At 32.6% G+C, this 23,199-nt stretch overlaps 1 protein-coding gene across 3 annotated transcripts in view; it reads right to left on the bottom strand.

The window, feature by feature from the left end:
- Positions 1-803: 803 nt before the first annotated feature.
- The window catches only part of REPTOR-BP (REPTOR-binding partner), a 34,075-nt gene continuing 11,679 nt past the window's right edge, over positions 804-23,199 (bottom strand). For 2 of the 3 annotated variants that reach the window (XM_018543260.1, XM_018543261.1), the window contains exons 2-4: positions 12,593-12,689; positions 3,407-3,528; positions 804-1,681 (exon numbers count right to left, since the gene is read on the bottom strand). In XM_018543260.1, coding sequence (XP_018398762.1) covers positions 1,574-1,681; positions 3,407-3,528; positions 12,593-12,689 — 327 coding nt within the window. In that variant the 3' untranslated portion in view covers positions 804-1,573. Of the gene's footprint in view, positions 1,682-3,406; positions 3,529-12,592; positions 12,690-15,881; positions 15,905-23,199 lie in introns of those variants that run through there. The other variant, XM_018543262.1, reaches the window with a different exon arrangement.

Genomic DNA, 23,199 nt, shown 5'->3' with positions numbered 1-23,199 from the left:
TTTTTCAACTTTGAATTATTTGTCTCAAACTTAAACATATACAAAAAAATAAATGTTTTGGTTCATAATTGCTATACATATAACCATATTTTTAAATGTCGAAAGAGTATACCAGAATTTTTTCAGATTTTTTAGAGTTCTAAAATTTTTGGAAAAAGACCGAACTAAACGATCCAAGTAGTCTGACTAAGCAGTAAAAAATTACGTGATCTGCGCAGGAATAAAATTCTTTCTAACAAACAAAATATTTTCTTAAAAATAATCTTAAAATGTACTCATATTACAAATTTTAAGAAAAATCATTCTGTATTCAAAACAAGAATTTCTTTTAAATGTTCTTTTAAAGAATATTATAAAATTGATCAAAAAAGTATATATAATTTTATATAAAAAGCAAACTTTATATAAAAAGCAAATCGAATTTATTTTAATTTAATAATTCTGACTGAAGTAGCAAGATTCAAAATATATTTTTAATAAATATGATGCTTATGATGAACTTATAATAGATTTACGAATATATAAATTCTTTTGAAATATTTGAAACAAATAATTATTACTATTTACGTACAATATATATTTTTGTGTATAGGTACATAATTATTTTGATAGTCGAAATAAAATTATTTCCAGATCTGTAAATAGCTAAATAATAAATTTTAAGATACTTCAGCAAAATCATTATTTTAATATGAACGCAAATGTTTTTTAAGAAATTCAAAAAAATTCAAGAGATTTATGATATTTAATTCTCATACACACAAGAAAGTCAGGAAAGCAAGGAACGGTGAACGTCAGCAGGCTTTTTTCATCGAAAAATATTGGTTTTATTCGACTATCAGACTCTTCCGTACACATATATAAATCAATCATTGTAATGGCGTAATTTGTACAAAACGATGAATTCTCTGCAGTACAAGAAATACTGTCTATCGATAAAGTTCAAACGAATCAATAAACGATTAACGAGGAAATCTCGCAACGACGCTCTTTTCAAACAAACAATAGTGAATATATAGATATATTTCGATATACAACGACCGTTTTTACCCTTCGAGGCGTCAACAGTAACATATCTATAATTACTTTCTTACATCGCAATGATCACGCGAAAGAGGTACATTTTAAACGTGAGGCCGTAGACAACCGACCAATGTCCTTAATCAACGAGAATAAAAAATATGTGTCAACGTAACGAGTCGCGATAACAAAATGTACGTATAAAAAAAGGTAACACGATGAGGTAACGAGGTAATCAGGGCTAACGATTCCGCCATTTGGCGAGAGAATTAAGAGGAAAAACAGGAGGGAGGAATTTTCAAAAAGGTCGGAAGGATCCACTTTTCGCGGTTCCTTTAGTGAATCACGGGTACAAAGTACCCAAAGTAAAAGAGAAAATTTCAGATTCGACAGCCAATTATTCCCTATTGCCTCGAAGAACAGTAAAAGAGAAAGAGAGATAAGAGAAGACGGAAAGAAAGCTCGACTACGAGGGGGGGTTTCGATCAGAGGAATAAGATAAACGAAATTGCTCGATCCACGTGACTTCCTTATTCCTCGCCTCCTTGGCTGTTTAGTTGTTGCTGGACTGTTCCTGCTTCAGCGTGCCGAATTCTTCCAGCACCGCCTGAAGTCCTTCGGGGACTCGTCCGGCGTCCAATTCCTGAGTCCACTGACGATACTGTAGAAAAATAAACGGTGGTATGTAAAGTACGTAAGTTCCGTCTCTCCAGTCTGTTCTTGTTCTTACTAAACCGTCATGCTGGAAATCTTCGGTGGAAGGACTTAGGAATGGCCTCATGGATATGCAAGAATGCTGGATTCTTGTCAGGATTTTTCAACTGCTTCTCTTACTCGCAATAATCGACGGCAGAATAAATAGGTAAATAACCTCAACACATCAAATTTTCTCAGTACACGTTGTTAACGAACATTTCCGTACGGCGAAAAAGACAAAGAAAATGAATGCAATTAATCAACAAATAAATAATTCTTTATTTTGAGATTTTTTTATAAGCAAGCCCTTGTTCTCTACCATTTTACCGTTGAACTTTCATTCAGATTCATTGCTACACGGAAAAAATAATATATTAGCCGACGACAGTTTAATTGAAAATAATTTTATTAATAAAATAAATATACCATGCTCTTGTTTTAATAAAATATTATTTGACACTGTGATTAAATTAATAAGATTATTTTCAACCAGATTGTTGTTGGCTAATGCTGTTAATATATAAACATTATTTTTTTACGTATAGATCACAATTGAATAAAGAGAACGCTAATTTTTATATAAAATGATAAATTATTTGTGTGAAATTTCCTATTATAGAATTTCCTATCATAACAATAAATAAATTATCGAACAATCGCGTCAAGTACTTAAATAATTCTGACAAATACGAGTGCTTTTCTGCGACAAGACAAAACAAAGCTAGCAGTATTGCTAAAGAGCGAACCTTTGTATTCCGCCAGAACTTTACACTTTTGCGAGTAACTTAGTTTGCACTTCGAGGGAAGGTTTAAGAAAGACGATAAGGAAGACGATGAGAAAGGCGATGGAAAAGAAAAAGTTTCGAGGTTCTCCAGCTTCCGAAGAATTTGCTTTGCTTTATGTTCGAGATATAACTAATTCAGAGAACTTTAAAACACATATTTTTCTCTCCAAAAAAAGAGATCTTCCGTATGTATTATAGATTTTGTTTTTATTATGTTCGATTTTATTATGATACCTATAGTTTAATCAAAAATTGATAAAAATAAATTTTTAGAATTTTTGATTTCTCTCATAATTACAAACAATGATTCATATAAATATATAAGATATTTCCAAGTGTTGCAGTGCTTTGTAAAATATAAAAATTGCTATTGTTAAAATTATATGGCTAATAATTAGCTATTAATAAGCTAATAATTTTGAAACTATAAGTTATTGAAACTCATGAATTTCTCGCAAAATAAATGTCAGCATAAATATCGAAATTCCTATTCATCTTTAAACTTCAAACTTTTTACTTTAATAAAATATCGATTATATTTAAGAATAAAGAAAATTATTAAAACTAAAATATTAAAATATGTGTATGTGTGTAACACTAACAATATAATAATAATAATTTTTCTGAATACTTCCGCTATGGAAGAAGTGCATTCAAGTTTTAGAAAAAAAAGTATAATATTTTCACATTTTCTGCCAATTGTAGACTACTCAAGTCTAACAAAATTTATTAATACAAGCTGTAATTTATTTGCAAGCATTTATCATTCATCTTACTATTGCAACACGCAGCTTATTTGTCACAATAAACGACCGTTGATTTTTTTAAAAAAGAAAATCTTGGATTTTTTTAAAAAATTTTCAATTCTCATTCGTTTATAGAAGGGTTACGAATATGTAACTCACCATCTCGAGCTCTTTCCGCAGAGCAAGCACCGCCTTTTCTCGATCAGCCACAAGCTCCTCCAAGTACTGATACCTCAGCTTCTTGCGAGCACGGCACTCCCTCGCACTCTGCCGACTTCGTTCTGTAACAGAATAGCAAACGAACAAGGGTGAGAAAACGCGGATCCATATTAATACGAAAAATCGATACATGTAAAGCAGCCTAATCCTCCCCCGAGACTAAAGTTTCGACCCCGAATTCGCGCCGAGCATGAATTTCCTCATTTTTGTCGTCAGGTTGTGACGTAACGGCAAGCAGAGTGGCAGATATGTATATATATATATATATGTATATATATCACAAGCTCTACAAGAATTCACGATTTAATAATGTCGCTGAACGCGCAAGACGCATGGTAATGCCGCGGCATATGCGACCGAAAAGCGGAAACTTTTACGAAGACGGACGGTGTGTTACGGTAAGCTATGATTTTGTTCGAATATAGGAGGAGAAAATAAACGTGTCGCATGTGTGTTGGAACAAAGTCAAAGCTCAACGGAATGCGAAACCGATTTAAATAACGACGTCGTTGCAATGAAATCTCTAATATTCAAATCCTCGAATCTTACGGTTCTAGAATTTTATCAGATCGTTGATTTCTGTGTGCTTTATATTCCAAAATTCTTTCGAATCCTGAATTTCCCGAAAGTCCGGGATTTTCTAAGAATCGTATTTTATTTCTTTATAGTCACGTTTCTGGAGAAAGAATCCAACCAGTCTTTGAGCAACGCGACGCAATTTAACCTTCTGGAGTTGACGTCAAAATCTGTAACACACTTACAGATGCTTTCTCTATAAAATCTATATTTAATTTATGTTAATTAATGTCTACAGAAACAAAATAACATATGTAACTCATATAAAAAAGAATGGATACATTTTAGTTACAAATATACACAGAACAATTCTACGGCTAAAAAAAGATTACTCAATTTACTTTCTTCCTTTTAAATAACAGTTATCTTTAACAATAAATATTGCCTGATGCACTGAGGAAATCATTTGAAACAATTAATCTCTTGTTTGTAGAGTACAAATAATCTTTGGTTAATGCAATAAAATAATTTAATTAAAATAAAAACCTTTGATTATTATAACATTTTACTTGAATGATGTGTCTAATAAACATTGATATCCGATAAACTTATCTATCAAAAACAAGTAAAATGTTACAATCATTAAATGTTTTGTTTCAACTAAATTATTTTATCTCATCAATTAAGGATTTGTTTACCCATATCCAAACAAGAAATTAATTCAACTAAATGAGTGTTTCAATGTAATATAATCTTAAAATATACTTATTACAAATTTTAGAAAAATCCATTAATACGTACTCAAAATAAAAATTTACTTCCTTTCGAAGAATATTTTATAAAATTGATCGAAAAAGAGACTTTACATAACAAACAAATCGAGCATTTGTTTAATTTAAGTCTTGATTGAAATGTTAAACTTATCAGGATACAGAATATATTTTGAATAAATTTAATGATTGTGATGAATACGACAGATTTGCGGATACATAAACTTTTGAAATATTTGAAACAAATAATTATTATTTGCATACAATATGTACTCTTCTGTACATTTTAATAAGAATAATTCAAATTTGCTAATGTAACATAACGAAGATTGAATTGTTTGACATTTTAATAAAGAAATTTATAATTAAAAGAGCCCAATAGATCTACCGTCAGCTCCAGAGAATTAATAAACAGAGAATCAATTTAATTTAATAACATTCGTTACGTCATATTTACATTCAATAAAACATTGACGATAATAATAGTAAAATAAGTTAATTTACATAAATACCTTCAGTTTAATAAAATAGATTTTAATCTTCAAATAAATATTACATTTTATTAGTTCTCGGTGTTCGAAATTCATCCGAGAGATAGAGGTAGAATATTCAGTACACGTTTGTTTTGTTTATTTTATAATGCATTGTAAAATATTGTGTAATGGTGATGAATCGGTTATTTTTGCACATCGTATGTAGCCAATGCTATTTATTTGCGAAAGATCGCACGGGGGTTATCCCGCGCGGGGGTTGGATTCAATCAGATACGCAACGGCGTGAACCGCACATAACAACACATTAAGGCAACTCTCGTGTCTAAGGTTGCATTCCAAAATTCGATTTTATCAACTCAAGTATCATTTTATCCTTGTTGTTCACTGAATGTTGAACAAAGATAAAAGCTACTCAGAGTTGACAGAGTAAAATTTTGGAATGCACCCTAGGGGTGCATTCTGTTTCGCGCATGATAGTTTCATCCTTTTTTAACATTCGATGAATATAACAAGGATAAAATGATACACCGTGCACATCATGTGTGAAACAGAACGAACACGGAAAGGATATATGGTTTTGCTAAAATATTAAAAAATTTAGCTAAATACAGATCCAAAAATAACCTTGGACCATTAAAACAATTGTGTAGAACGCTCAAACTGATTGCTCAAATGTCAAAACATTGATCATTATATTTGAAATTCCTACGTAATTATTTTAAAGATCCAACAAATTTATTTTCAGATCTATATCTAGATAAATTTTTAGATACTATTTAGATACTAAAATCATTCTTTTCGTGTAAAAGTTTGTTTTTTATTCCAAAAGTATTAAATTGTACTAAAACTTTCTCGTTATCTAAATATCAAACACAAATCTATCTCACTTTAAATTTCAAAAGCGTACAATAAATCAGCCATAGAAAACAGATTTTAAATAAATTGCAACACGCAAAACGCATTTGTAACTTGTCGCGACAGCCAATCAGAAGCAATCAACAGTATCATTGAGGCTTCTAATTGGCTATTATGGTAAGCGTTACGAATGCGTTTTGCGTGTTGCAATTGATCTACACAAGCCTTTACCTATCAAGACATAGGCACGACAAGTAGCGGTCGTTTTCTACGAGTACCATAGCGATTATCAGATTGCGTGATTGTGCTAACTTTCGCGCTTAACGATCGTAGATGTATAGAGGCGATGGTCACTCACAGTGAAGCGAATACTCCGATTAACTCATTAGAAGAGGAACTCGAGACGATATGGATGTAATTTGACTAACATTCACCATAATTGAAAACGTGGAAAACGAATCGTTATAAGATATCATAATCTTTAAATAACGGAAGTGAAGTATTAACTAATTAACTGTCTTCTCGAGAAAAGGATTTCTGATAATGACATAAAATTATTATTCTCTCTTGAAACACTTAATCTTATCGCAAACTTATGCAGTATAAAAATAAAACAATATTACGATTATAATAATTTCTATTTTCCTCCCTCAAATTAAATAAAATTGACTTATTATTTGAGACAAGAGTAAATAAATTGCATATAAAATTATACATAAATTTAAATTTAAAATTTTATTCTTAACTTTAAAATAAATCTTTACTTAATATTATAATACACGATACTAGCGTCATATTATGTAGCATAAAACGGATATCCAAGATTATTTTATTTGAAATTTAAAAACTTTCTATTTATTATAAAAGTAAAATATTTTTCTGTTAACAATAAATATAAATATCCTTATATCGATTCTATTTTACGATAAATCGAAAAGTAATAATATTGGATCCGGAAATAATTTCTACGATTTCTGAAGTATTGATTTCTTAATACATTGTGCGTTCTGTAAGATTTCAAAATGAATGATACAAAATCTCGATTGCGGATGCAAAATAATGGATTGAAAATAATCTTTTGTCCTACATCCTTTCGCGTTATTCTTTCATTGGAATGTAATAAATCGTGTATCGGATGCGATTAATGTCGAAAATGCCGTGTAAAATGATGCACGACTGTCGTATGGTGATTACGTGTGATTGTCTTAAGTGTTGTTAAACAAGAAGAATTTAAGAGGAGGAGGAGGAAGCCAAGGAAAGGCATCGAATGATGGCAGAAAGAGTATGAGGTAATTTTGTTATTTATTCATTATTTAATATTTTTTTAGAACTTAAATCCTATACTCAAATAAATATAAGAATTAGAAAAAAAACAGTCATAAATACTTACACTTAAAAATTCTTTTTTAAATGTATAATTATTTCAGTTATTTAAAAGATAAAACATTTAATACGCGTGATAATTTTTTAAAATACCAATTATTTTTATTGTTACTATAATTTGAATTCTATGTATTTAGATTTTACAGATCACCGTAGATGCAACGTAATTACAACAACTCCACAATGGTGAGTGATAATTAAATCTTTTTAATGTAAAGTAATGAATACGTAAAAATTGTATCGTAAGATATAAATTCTATATATGTATATAAAAAGCATATATAGATTCATTACTTTAAGATGGATGAGCTAGAGCAGATCAATCAAGATTAATAAATATTTCATTCTGGACTATAATTAATGAATTTATTGTGCATAGAAAAATTCACAAACTTGTAAAAAAAAGTTCGATGTTATTTATTGGCACATTTTAGTCTTTTATTATATGCCTGAATATCAATTACAAGAGATATATCTATTAATTGTTTGACATATAACAAATTTATTAATATTTGCCAATCATTTTATACAGAGGTAAAATTTTCGGAAAAACAACTGAAAACATCATAAAAGTATAATATATTGATTTTAATTTAGGCAAAGCTTTAGTGTCGAAATAAATATTAAATCAAATTTTTTATTTAACATTTATGGAAATAAATAATGAAAAAACAAGGGAAATGAGAAAGCAGACAAAACTGTAACTAAAATACGGATGTTTTTATAAAATAATATATTATAGATTTATAACGACCGAAAGATATTTGTTATTTCTGCATTTTATAATATAATAAAATAAAAACTGATATCTGTAGTGTAGAACATAATCGAGAAAAACTGGTGTAGGGGTGTGTTACTTTATTTTTCTCTCGATCCTTTCCCTAAATATATGTTTAATGGAATTTGAACTCTATACATTTAGTCTCTCTATTATAATTTCTTTCCAGGATTAAATGTTACTTATAATATTATATTGATGTGCCAAAAGCAATAGTATATATATTTAAGAATTTTTTCAATATATATAACAAATAAACATAAATGAAGGATACAATAAATGTATTACAATTCCATAACATATAATAAATCCAAAAAATGTATTTAATAATTAAATGTTACTTATAATATTATATTGATGTGCCAAAAGCAATAGTATATATATTTAAGAATTTTTTCAATATATATAACAAATAAACATAAATGAAGGATACAATAAATGTATTACAATTCCATAACATATAATAAATCCAAAAAATGTATTTAATAAGAAAACACGCTAATAATTATTAGCTATATTTATTATACATATAATAAATGTTATCTTAATCTATCATAGCAGCATATCCATCTGTTTATTACTGCCTTATTTTATATCACTTTATATCAAAAGCAAAATAATGAAACAATAAAAATGAGATTTTAACTATTTACGTGACATATGTAATATTGCGGGATGTCTCTAAAAACTATGTATTTTATATTTTAATGGTATTAGATTTAGATTTAACTTAATTAAGGCGGCATAGTTGCCTTAATTAAATACACAGTTAATTTCTCATTAAAATAAAATAAGATTATCGAATCGCGTCGCAAGGTAATCATAAAACTTCGTTATGAAGTTTTCTTGTTTTCATTATTAATGACTTCTCCTTTTTCTCTTATTTTCTGATATATTTTTAAGATGTAGGACGCAATTTAAAATTATAAAATTTTACATTTAAGCACGAAATTTTGAGTATTAAGATTAGTAGCTTATTTGATTTATAGATTCTCGAAGATTCTTTGATTGCGAATTAAAGAACTGTTACAGATTTCAAAGTTTTGAAGCCATCATCAGATTGTTAAATTGTAGTTTCATAAATGACAAATTCCTTTCACGGGAATCCGTCCAGATATAATAAACGTCTTTTACGGCCGAGGTTCGCAAACACGCTATCGTTCATAGCTGGAACCGCCTTTTACGCGGTAATAAACGTCACACGTCTCATTGCGGGCCTTTAAGGGTGACCAAGTCACCCACAAATTTTCACAGTCTGTAGAGCGTTGACCGGCCTAACACCGTAAATTTTATCGGAAAGAGATTCGTCGATGTCGATTGGAGCTGACGCGCGATCGGCGTCGCGTCGCGTCTGGGAAATCGATACCGACGCGCCGCGGAAATTAAGCATTCTCGCACAGTCAATTTGTGGCTCTATTTAGGATCTCATTGCGACGGCCGACATCTGGACCGAAGCGAAACGAAAAACCCGAGCGGATTTAAATAAAGTCGGTTCCGTTATCCGTACGGAATAAAATGGAAAGTTCATTCGTTCGAACGGCCAAGAACGACGCCGGAAAAGACACGCGCGCAATTTCCATCGATATGCAGGTCGTCGCGAAGCCACAGGACATCTTTTAACGACAGGTGGGAGACAAGCTGAAGAAAATACGATTGTTTTAACTCTTTAATGGATTGCAATTGCTAAATCGACCGTTGTACAGAAAATCCAACAAAAACAGTGAATAGACAACAATTGAAAATTCAATTTTTAAAGTGAGAAATTAATAGTTTAGCATTATATAGCAATGGATAAAGACAGAGCGGTAATCCGTAAACTTTCTGATATCATATTCAAACGAAGATCATAATGTATTTAAAAAAAACTATATTCCTTTTATTACACCCACTTGGGCAGAATCAACTCTTTTTAACATCCTTTTCAGTATGACTTATACTCGTTTCTACTACTTATTTATATTTAATTTTAATCTTGATTAATTAATTTCTAGTTCTAAAAATTAGAAAAAAATAAAGAGTGTAACTTGAACCAAAATTAAAGTTAATCTACAATCTACATTGGTAGAAACAAGCATTAATCTTCAATTCATGTATCAAAACTTAATTATTGTATAACAATCAGCTGTGTGAAAAGTTTCCGTTGAGGATAACACCTGCGAATTGTCTACAACTAATAGCATCGAGAACAAATACTGTATGGATTGAACGACGTGTGTGGAAAGGAAGCCGCATCGCGATCACAAAGAACCGTCGTCGGTGGCGAACATGGAAGAAAGGGGAGAACGAATAGTGCGCGCACACACACTAGGTGATTATAAAGTTTCTCCGTTTTCGAATGAGAAGACCACGCGTTCCAGAAATAACCCCGCGAAATTACTCGGTGCTGGTCCATGCAGCCAGCCATGGGGCGCGGCATCAGCAAGGCAAGTTAGTTTCCCGTCCAACCTCTCCTTCTACTTTTCACCTTCCTCTTCCCGCTTTTGTTACCCCGAGGAGCTTCGTGGCAGAAATGGCGGAATTGCAAAATAGCCAAACGATAACCGTACGGTAAGAGCGCGGCCGGTAATCCTCGTTCGCCGAGGTATCGAGAAACCGCTGTGGGACGACCAGGATATAAATATTCATTCGCGAAAGAGATAAACGTTCCTGTCCAACGGTTCGCACCATTTCGTGCAACCTTACGGCGTGAACGAACGCGAAACGGAAGTGATGTATACCTACAATCAGTAGATACGTGATTCCCTCTTCGCGTGAAAGACGTGCTGTTGCAGTTACTAAACGTTTTAATCAAGAAACGTGGTGGACGTCGACACGCTATAGTATCGCGCGTAAAATCAGTGCAGCAAATGGCTGATATCTGCTGGCCACGTTTGTTTTATTGTCTTCTAGAACACGCATCTCTCTATTTCACGCGAGTTTTCGTATCTGGATTAAAGAGGCGTTGAAGAATTAAAACATACTGAGAAAAAACTTTTTAATGTTTGTAAATTCTCCTACTAATTGTAAATCAATAAAGCGGCCTTTAGTTCATCATTCGATGAAAATATTTTGACCCAAATTTTTGGTATTTAAGATGTAACTAACGCTTCAGAAGTTTGTTTAATATACGTTATTACCCAAATAGCAAGCTGATGTCTTTAATGTCTTTTTCACGTTATTTTAACGTGAAAATGACGATAAATAACGTCACCTTGATACTTGAGTAATGATTTGATAAATGTACAAAATTTTATTATACAAATTTTTTTATCACTTTGTACGTGATAATAATTTATAATGTACATATAATATATTGAGTATAAATTATTATATTCTGTAAAATTGAAGAAAACAATTAAAGAAAAAAAATCAAACATTTGATGGCGATAATGTCTTTAACTTTAACGGAAAAATGACAAATAATATCAGTTCATAACTTAGTAAATATAATAATTTGACGAAAACAAAACTTTGTGGCCAAGCTTTTTGTCATCCTGCATTTTTGCCACTCAGAATTACGAAAGGTATTTTTTCAAACAGACAATTCTATCGAAATTGTATATAATATATAGCATATTGTTATATATTAAAATAATAATTTCCAATTACAACCAAGTCATACATATAGATTATTGTATATCTACAAATCAATCAGCATAACACCGAAAAGTTCACTTATTACATTGTAATTAGTATAAATTATTAGATTATAATTAGTATTATTGTCTGTATAACTAATTAAAGCATCGGCAACAATGGTGGGCAAAATCTAATCGAATCGATAATTGATTGCGATTGTATTTTAAATAATCAATAGCCTATAATTTATAATAAAATACTAATCAATATCCAATTATTATCAAACAATAAATCATAAAAAATGTCAGTCACAGTCACAGTTAATTTACCTCAGTCATTCAAATAATTATATTTTTATTACAATTTTGATTGAATAAATTAACATATGTTACACTACTGGAGCGATTCACTACAATAACTTCGTTTTATTTTATAATTATTAGATAATGATTATAATGAGCAACGATGACAAACCATTGATATAATTCATATTTATGCATTATTTAATGAATTTTAATTAGAATTACTTAATTACTTGTTGTGTGATTCCAAATTATTTCATTAATCTAATTGGAAAAACAATCAATTGTGTATTGTCGCACAATTTCGTAGTAGTGTAGAACAATTTCAATTCAAGTTGCAACCAAAGTAAGCAATCTATCATCGATAAAATCGTGTTATTGGAAGCATTATAACGATGGCAAGGTCGCGAAATGTTGAAGCAGCAGGTGTCTAGGAGATGTCAACAAGTATCCTTCACGTAGCTACTTACCGAGCTTAGCTTTCATGTCCGCCTTGTCCGCCGCCGCCTTCCTGCCAGGCTTGCGTCCCCTCTTGCCCCCCTCTTTCCGATCACCGCGAGATCCCTCCTGCAAATAAAAAATATAGTAGTTAATTACGGAAAAATTTATTACATTGCAAATGTTAACTTTCCATTTGCAATTATATTATTTTTACTTTTTTCGTCTGCAATCTGAATTTTTTATTTTTTAACACAAGTTAAATGTCATTCCCAAATCTCACTCTCATTTTTGCTCATATTTTTCAATGTTTATTAAATAAAAAATTAAATAAAAATTTTAACATTTTAGTTAAAAAATTATTTGGAAATGCAATTTATTTAAAGCTTAGGACAGTAATGTAATTTTTTGTTCAGTCCAAGATTTTTATTATTCTAGACTTTAAAAAAAAAATTCAGGATTACTTTTCAACATCTGTATTACATTATATAAAATATATCAATTAGTTTTTGATATGAATATTAAAAATCTTTATTTAACCCCCTTTGAAGCGCGCGCGCTTTCTAACAAAGTAACTTGTGAAAGATCTTGTTTTCAAAGTCACTGAATTCGATTTATGTGTATGTGGGGCTCAGAATTCCAAAATTTAAATTTCAAAAAATAATCTGATTATCGTAAAACACAATTTTAAGATAGTTTTGGTATCTAAGTTCGAATGTAGTCTAAAAATATTGATTTCAAGAAGGTAATAACCTTCATGAAAGAGAATCACGAGGCTTACCATCAAAGTTTGAAAGTCAACTTGAAAACCAATATTAACTATTTGGCGAAGCTTTGATGAACTTCAAATAAAGCAAAATTGGGAACTTGATGTTACTTCGCAATTAAAAACTCTCTGAAACCAAGTTGTATCATTTATTAAAACATTCTGTCCTTTTGAATTTTATATTTTTGACCTGAGTAAATTCGAGTAAAGCATTACCAAATTATCCCATAGGTCAAGTTTCATAAAAATCGAGCAAGCTATTTGTAAAATAAAAAAGAGTGATCCGAAATAAAGTCGTCGGTTCACAAAGGGTTAATAAAAATTTAAATTTGAGCAAAAATGAGAGTGAAATTTGAGGGTGAAATTTCGTTTGTACCAAAAAAGATCCAGATTGCAGAGAAAAAGTTAATAAGCTACGAACTGCTAATCGACATCGTCGTAGCCACACAACCAAGATATAATCGTACATCAAAATAGAGAGATCAGCCACTCGTTAAAACCAATCCATTTCGCACTCGCGGCTTCACTGCCGATCGGCTTTTACCGACTGCATGGAGAGACTAGTGAATAATTCTATCGAGCTGTTCATGATTAATGATCGCATCGTGGATGTATTTGCGCAGGGATAGCGCGGTGACAAATCTTGCGCGAAAAGCCGAGACGGCATTAAAAATTGACGCGCTGCAAAACGGGCGGCTGGATTATTACGCAGCCTACCGAAACGAAAACGCGCGCCATGAATAATTCGCCGCGGGATAATTTACGATTCAATCGGACGGCGGTCTCACGTACGCACGCACACGCGACCGCCATAATACCGCTTGATCCGTGCCAGAGTTTCGCCCCGATTAATATCTTGGGCGAGGCACGGCGGTGTCGTTTTCAATGGAAACAATAGCTCATTGTGTCGCCTAAAGGAGAAGGACCATGCCCCAAGTCTACACTGGTGAAAAGCTCGAGGATAAAATCGCCCCCTCCCTCGTCGCGAAGATCTTCACCTCCCGATCGTAAACGCGAAATGAGCAATTGCTGTCTCGCCGGCTCTATAATATCCCTTTTCTCGCGGTCGCAAAAGTGCAATGAGCGTTATTTAATACCGGCGAATACGAGACCAAACGATACCCAACAAACGTACGCTTCGCCGGTGATACAGTTACACAGCTTTGAACTTTATGATTGTCGTAACCCAGTCTATCAGATGAAATCGAGCAGAGGATGATGAGACCAGTCGCATTAACTCCCTTGCGTTTATTTTCTCCTCTATAGTAGAATTCACAGTCTGATTTTATTTTTAACAAGATTTAGACATAGGAAAAGGTCAAGGTATTCTAAGATTGTTATTTTGTACTTAGATTGTATAGTATACGGAAAAAACAATTTCGGCTCTGGGATTAATGTCTTGTAATTTCTCACACAATGAAGCAGTTTTTTATCGCAAGAATTTTATATTCCTGAAGAGAGTTTAATCAAGCAGCCGAAACATCAATTTATAACGTCTTGTAAGTTAGCGGAGCAAAGTGAGCAGACTCGATTTTAACTAATATTTTTATTTGTTGCTAACAAGTTACCAAAGAAAAAAATTTGTTGCTTTATTAGTCTTTTTTTAAATAATGTTCCGCTAAAGGAAGATTAAGTTAGCGGAGCAATATATAGATACATAGAATAAAACCGATCGACGTAAAAATAATGTAGGAATTTGTTGCTCATTTGATGCTGTCGAAATATGCAAATTACGAATATGTTGCTTGCAAAATAAATAACAAGTATTAGTACAAGAGTAAAATATCAGTAAAACATGATACTGAGATTTTTTGTTGTTATTTATACTTATTTTCTGTTACTTTTGTGCCCAGTCTTCATTTTCTGCGATCAACTTTGTGACTAAACTTATCCTGATAATAATATATAAAAAGATTATATTTTTCTAACTATAGTTTATTATTAAATTGATAGTTTGTAGTGAATTTAAAATTATCACTGCAAAATTATAAATTTAGTGATTAATCGTAGATTCGCTAGAAAAATGTTTTTATATCAAGTTAACCAGAGATGAGGTTAATTTTAAACCACAAATTAATCAGAGAAATCGGGTCTTATACTAACAATATAAAAAATTTCTGGTTGAAATTCTGGTTATCTCAACTGAAATTATAATAAATTCAATCAGAAAATTTTGCTTTACCCATTTTCAAGTAGAATTTCAATGCAACCAGACTCTTTTTTCAAGTACAATTATTTGCAATCCGCAATTTTCGATGGCAGAATTCTTTACAATCTCGCGCTTTCTTAACACTCCATATGCATTATTATGTACTATTGTGTACTACATAAAAGCCGCATTGCGCATACCTATATTCTATATAGTTTCGTTGTCCCGAGAATATTATTTATGCAAAGTATACGTTTTTGTCGTGTATACAAACTGCCCCGAGTCAAATGAACGAGCTACACGCATACATTTTCGCGAATTGCATTTTCGCGCGAGATTCTCATTTTGTCTCGCGACGAAAAACGGGCGGTCACACGCGAAAACGATTTCAACGCGGAGTAATTACCTGGAGGAACAATTTCGCAGACTTGGGAGCACGGTGGACGACAAGTGGACGGGACACGAGCCAGATAGAAACACGCCCACCATCTTGTCGGCGAGCCGTTAAAATTTACACGTCCCTCGGGCACGGTTGTTGCGTACCGCGGCCGTTAGATATGCATACGACCTCAAGGATGACAAGATACAAATTTCCGCCCCCTTTTAGGACCGCTACAACCTGTCCACACCGCTCAATCCTATCTAGTATTAAATCTTCCAGAATCCCTGTTCTTTCTCCCCAGAATTCTTCCGGGCTTTTTTAATCGGCCTTAACCACCTTCTTATCGGTCGACAAAAGAGTTAGGATCTCCTTTTCTCTGACCTCTTTCTCCACGTCGTCGTGTGCGATAATTGATTCCCATATGCAAAAAAAATGCCAAAATGTCAAAATTTAAAACTCTCATGTCAACAATTACGCAACTTGTAAATTGAGAACGTATAGTACACAAATAGAAAATTGTTCGCAGCCGCTTTTTATGTTATTTGTAGTGTATTGTAGTTACACTGACGAGACAAACGATATGGATGTAAACATCTCGTTAACAAATATAATATCTTTTATGATACCCCAGAAATATTGGGTTATCTGTCAACTATTTTTTTTCGAAACAATCAGCTTTTTCCCAATGAAAAACATCAGTATATTGATTAAATAGTAAAACTATCCGAGATTTTCTCAGAATTTTGAACTAAAAAATTTTGATGGTGTAACTTTTTAAAATGTAAACAGATTATTTTTTGATTAGTTTTAAATAACTCGTTTTTTTTTTAAATATAGTAAATTTAATAATTATAAGTAAAGTAATAAAAATAATTAAAATATCGACTTAATAAAAATAAAAACTTTTAATTAAACATATAGTACAATCTGTGTTCCGAGATACTTCATATTTGATATAACGTTATGTCAGTTTAAATATTTTGCTTCTTTTCAACATTTCAATACAAAAAAAAAACAACTTTGTTGAAATGTTTAATAATTTAACTAAATACAAATTTGAAAATAATTTTGTTGGGGCAGCAAAATAATTACGGAAAATAATTACAGGAAACTTAAGCATAAAGAGCAATGCTGCAAAAAATTTTAACATTTTAGCAACCATGCTTGAGCCGTACATCATTATTTTAATAGTCCAATAAAATAACTTTTAGATATGTATTTAGCTGAACTTTTAGATATTTCAGTATATATATATATATATAAAATCATTTTTTAAATATCATTTTTAAAAGAGAAGGCATGCAAAATCAATACGTGTTATGTTAATTGCAAATTACGGCTAGATAAAAATAAAGGATGCTTAGGAATTAATTTAGTATGAACATTATCTTCAAAACATCGCAAATAAAGGAAGACATAAAATATTCGGCAAAGATCTATCTATTGTATTGAATAGGGATTAAATATTTCAACTTTCGTTATTAATAATCGATGCTCGGAGAAAAGATACTTAATAACATGTTGAAATATGTAGCGCGTTCGAGATTTCTTTCACCACATTGTTCATAATACGACTTTTCCTTAGTTATAACAAATCTATAAAAATAACAGTGTAAATAAATGATTATAGTTTCGCAGTTCCAACATCATACACATGACGAGAGTAAAACATTTAAGCATACCGTTCCTACTCAATACAAGCGGATGATTCTTTACCGAATGTTTCATGCACCTTCATTCGCAATTCTTTAAAAAAAAAAATCCATGCATAACAGACTAACTTTTATTAATCTCTCTTATACTTCTTCCTCTTTTAAAAATACTTTAATGCGAGCGAAAATAAATTCAGCATTAATAATGTATTTATAATAAACCGACAAATGTCTCCACGATCACAACGTGAAACCTCTGCCATAGAACATGAATCCGTGGCTACACACCCTTTCAAAACCTGCTAGATATTTGCTCACACTGACATTTCCATCTACTTGCTTGCTTGTCTCTATCGCGTTGCACACTCGCACATTTCAACCACGCACCTGCAGAGAACGTTCAGATTTTAATTCCGATTCCTTCTCCTGCATACGACAATCCCATTGACGACGGCTTGATCGACGTATATCCAATCAACGAAGAAACAATCCGTCTGTTTCCATAACTCGGCAATCGCCATTAGCAATTCCCGTCGCGGAGAGTATGTGCGAGCGCGTGCATAATGCGAGTACAGTAAACAGGGTGTCAAATGAAGTATTGGGTCGGGAAATTTCCATAACGTACATATATTATCGACGTGCCTTTAATTACACACGTCTCTTTGCATCCCAATCATCATATATAATCATATAGAATGTCTTTCCGCATTATGGAAGGATTTAAAAACGAGAAACAAATGGAATATTAAATAGAAATTAATATTAAAGCCTCTGAATTCAATTCACATCCTCATCAAAACGGAGTGTATATCGTTCACTATTTTAAATAGCAGATGAAATTCTGAATTGTTTCATTGAAGATAAGCCGATTTTATATAATTATCGGAATTAGACATTGTTACTATTATGTATATCTGTATGCTTGCAATTGACCTCTTTTAAGCTCTAGTCGAACCAAATCAGCAAAATCAAACCAAACTGTTAGAATATTTATATTTATTTTGTATTAAATTGTATAATTCCTTTTTTATTTTGAAGTGCCAGGTTAGTATTAACCCTTAATACGCACGATTAGATTATTGTCCTGCATATTTCTTTTTCCAAAACATTAAGAGCATCAAGTATCTAATCAGTTTTAACATAATTTATATTCAATTTTTAAAAAAATACAAACCTCAAATATTTTTTAAAGATATTATATTATAGTATATGAAAAAAATCACTTAATTTTTGTTAATGTAATGAAAATTCATCGGAACATAAATGGCCCATGTATCTTGAAGATTAAGCTAGCTTCGCGATTTTGTTCAAAAGGCATGTATAGTTTACAATTATCCGTAATGGTACAATTTAGTACAAAATAAATACTGAATATTTCAACAGATCTGGTTTAATTTTACTGATTTGATTCTCTTATTTACTACAAATCTTCAATTGAGAGTCTATGTGAAATCTGTGTCAATTGTAGATCGTTTCATTGATATATAAGTAAATGTAAGATAAATTGTCATAGGATATAAATATACAGTAAATCTCGCAATACTTTTTTCGTTCATGAACAAGCAAACTCAAAAATGTTCTAACGTGTAAATATTATTTTCATGGAGCTTGCGATTTTAACGATCGTCACAACTACTATCAAAGGTGAAACGTAAAGCTCCATCGTTGCGCGAATGTAAAATTTTAAGATATTTTTCTCTTAACGTTTTTCGTTGTTACCAGCAAAAACATGCGAAGCAATGTTTCTCGTTTAAAAAGTAATTTCAGTTATCTGAAACTCGATTACTTGATGCCGTTACAGAAAATTGGACACGGTCCTACCGCCGGAGTGCGAGTTTCCGTAAAGGCAATAGCTGTTTTAATTTTTATAATTTGCATTTGTATGGAGAAAAAATCTGTTAGCGAATTATCGACATATTCTAACTTTTTTGTGGTCTAATAATATTAAAAAACTGAAATTTCCTGAACTTGTACATGCATACCAAATTTCTCTCATCATGGAGGTATTATGCCAAAATGTATACAATATCTACCAATATTCTCTTAATAGATAGTCACGAGATTACATAACAAAATATCTTTTTAAGGAAATGCTCTCTTGCATATAATGGCAAGAGATAGAGACAATAGCCTACTTTATAATTTTATACCGTAAGCTCTTCTGCATACAACGCTTTCACGCCACTTCTAGACGTAGCATCTGCTTTTTTCTGCGGAAGCTAACCCGTCTAGAAAAAACGTATTTGCCCTAAAAGCAGCGATGTAAAATGTCATTATCTTTTATGGATACATTTTCTGCACTCGTATCGGTCACGTGCTCCACGTATATAAAAAATAGATTTTTTATTACTTAAAAGGACTAAGAGGAATTACTAAAAGCAAGTACCGTAAAAAAACGACATCGTCCAACGGTTGGACTTAAGGCTCTCTGCCGTTTTAACATTAATCAAGTCGAGGTACGCTTCAATGGGAAGCCCTTAACGTCGTCTCGCCACGGCAAACCGGATGCTCGATACTACGCCACTGCACCGGGAACCGGATGCCTGCAAAGCATATTGCACACAATATGTAGCGGAGATACAGCGACACGGTTCGCACCGCTGCCATCATCACCTTTACGCCTTCGGGCCTTCGAATGCACTGACGTCCGTTAACGATAATTTGAAATATCAACGCTAATGTGCTGTCAGAGGTATAAGAGGTAGTATAAATTTCTGCTATAGATCTACGTGGCGTTCCAACCTGTTTACCGTATGCATTTCTTAATGACAAATTCTTTAAAACATATTTTAGTGCTAAGTTATTGAGAGATTTATACATACAGAGAGAATGGTTTAACTGAAATATACTTAGTAAAAATATACTTATGTTAGATATCAAACAAACAACGGTAAATCCATTCCCTCACTAAAATAATATTTTAACTTCCTACATGTGTACTAAAACGCAAATTAATTCACTTCTGTGATTAGTTTCAAAGTAAACAACGTCCATATTAACGTTATGTATTTAATAAATAAGAAACTTTCGAATTAAATTTAATACATGTTTTATTTTAAAAATAATTATGTAGAATACTCAAGTTGGTTGCTAGAATATCAACATTTTTTACAGCTTTTTTTGCAGCATTGCTCATCATATCTGAAGTTTCTACATTATTATTATAATAGTTCAACAAATTATTTTCAGATTTATATCTAACTAAATTTTAGGTACCTGAATACAATCGTTTTTTTTTTTTTTTCGTAAAGTTTTATTTACATATAATAACTATTTATGGGCCTTTCAATTAATCAAATTTCAGAAGAGATGACAGATAAAATCATATTCTCTTAATTTACTCCCGTTTATGAATTTCGTTTTATAACAGAATTTTAAATTGGAACTTCGTTATAAAAATACATAATGTTAAATGTTGCGGAATTACAAAATAATATGATAAAACTGGACGTTAAACTGGACGAACTAATTTGCACAAAATTACTGCATATAAATAAAAAGCTTTTTTTATGTACGTCCATAACCGCGATCTCGAAATTCAAATCGTATTCATTTCGTAAAGCGAAACTTCAATCAAAGCGATCTGTAGCGGGTCTATATAAAGATACAGAGAGGTACGTTACATGCACAGGAGTCCGTTTTACTGCTATAAATTAAAACAAGGTAAATATTCTCACTGTAAACTGGTTTATTGGAAGACCCAAATCTGTTTAACTTTATTAAAATTTTCGCTCAGTCTTGTAAGTAAATGCAAAACACCTAAAAAATTCACTTTGCCTGAAATCCTCAAAGATTACTATGAAATATAAATAAGTCTTAGGTAGCTTCTGCAAAGGAACATCACTATCTTCATCATTCAAATCTTTGAATATGTTATTCCTTCACGAATTTACCGCATATCTCTCCTTCTCCCCTCCCCCTTCCCCCTCCAAATGATTACTCTATCCCAAGTTATTCAATTAGAAATTAAGTGCGTTACGAAAAATCAAGAAGATTGAACCTTGAGTTTTTTTTTCTTAATCCAACCTAAATAGTTTCCGTAAAATCGGAAGAAGAAACGTTTCTCGTCGATCAACGAGATAATTAATAACGAAAAGTGCGGATAGATCATATTACGCTACAAAATCGAGTTAACGACGCGAGCTCTCCTTTACGGTTACCAGTCATTTAAAACCCCGAGCAAAAGCCATTCATTAGATCGCATTCCTATACCTCGCGTTCCACCGAACGCGAGTTTTCAGGTGATCGCTTTTCGAGAGAAAACTCTTTAATTACAACCGCACACCACCGCCGTTCTTTTACGCCGGCTTTTTCGTGTTGCACGGTACTCTCGAATTTCGAAGAGGAATAACGCGTGCTCGCAATTAATTTCCGTTATTAGCCAAATTATTCTCGCGGTCTCTCTCAACGTGACCCTTTAAAATGCGATTCTTCGCACCGTTTCCCTCCTCTTATTCTCCTCTTAGTCACGCCGTTTCTTCTTCGCATGTTCGTGATTCGAATCACCCACATTGGACTCACTCATCTTCTCCGCTCTGCTTCCAGGATTATCTGTTTTTCATACTCGAGTGCCCTCTCGAATTTCAGCGTCGTTTGACACGGTTTTATTAGCATGGTTAATTTTAATTGCCTTAGTAACCGGGTTTGTTGGTCGCGCGTCGCAATTTCCTTCCATTCTCTTTTTTCTTTGTTTGTTTTAACTTCTGCGGCAGAACAACCCCGAGAATATTACGGTGCAACCGGATGTCCGCGGAAGACGCGCGCGCGCCAAGAGGCACTTCTAGCTGGCTTTACTATTTTTTTCCCTACCTAAGGCGGCGCTCGGCGGAAAATGGACGTTAGACAAATTGGACTAAAGTGGACCGAAATGGAACAAAGTAGACATAAGTGAGGGATAGGAACGTTTTACCATGGTGGTCACGAGGTAAAAGCCAGCTGCTTTCCGCGCTCAACTCTTTCGTCTTGAATTCTCATTTTGCGGACTGATTTACGGAAGGAAATTTTGCGCGTGTCTAAACTTTTATAATCATCCGACGGCGATTAACGCTAATTTATTGTTACTGCAAGGTCCTTTGACGCCGAAAACTTGAAACGTTCGTGGTCGCGACATTGTGCTTCGTGCAAAAAAAAAACGCAAGCTTCAGCAAAAGAGGTGACTCTAATTAAAAAAAGTCGATCATCCTCCGATGAAAATTCATGCAGATATAAAATCCCGAACGTTAAAGATATTAGTCCGGGCGCAAATTTGCCATAAAGTTTTCGTTGTGCGCGTAAACGCTGAATTTACGCTGTACAATAATTTACGAAGTTTTCATCAAGATTTCACAATACGCCGCGCTGCGGAATACATTGTGCTCTCTCTCTCTCTCTCTCTCTCTCTCTTTCGCGCGCGCATCACTCACGATAATAAAGCACAGGCCAAGCGGTGAATGCATGGAGCAAGAATTACCGGATTCACCGTGCCCACGACCTTATTATTACCTCCATTCGATGGTTGCACAATCCTCCGGTCCGCTCACGCCAATGGGTCGCACACATTTTCCCCGGGTGCAACAGCGCTTATCTGCTTCGAACAGAGGATTATTTTTGTCGGTCCCCGCGTTCGAAGGTCGTATTTAGCTCATCGCGTTACGTTTCGTTCGTACGTAAGACTTTTAACGATCCGCATCAACCGAGAGAGATAGAGAGAG

Source organism: Cyphomyrmex costatus, unplaced genomic scaffold, assembly GCF_001594065.2.
Source record: "Cyphomyrmex costatus isolate MS0001 unplaced genomic scaffold, Ccosl1.0 scaffold364, whole genome shotgun sequence".
NCBI classification, from domain to species: Eukaryota; Metazoa; Arthropoda; class Insecta; order Hymenoptera; family Formicidae; genus Cyphomyrmex; species Cyphomyrmex costatus.
Note: the sequence above shows the minus strand (reverse complement) of the source record. Positions and strands in the feature narration are given on the sequence as shown.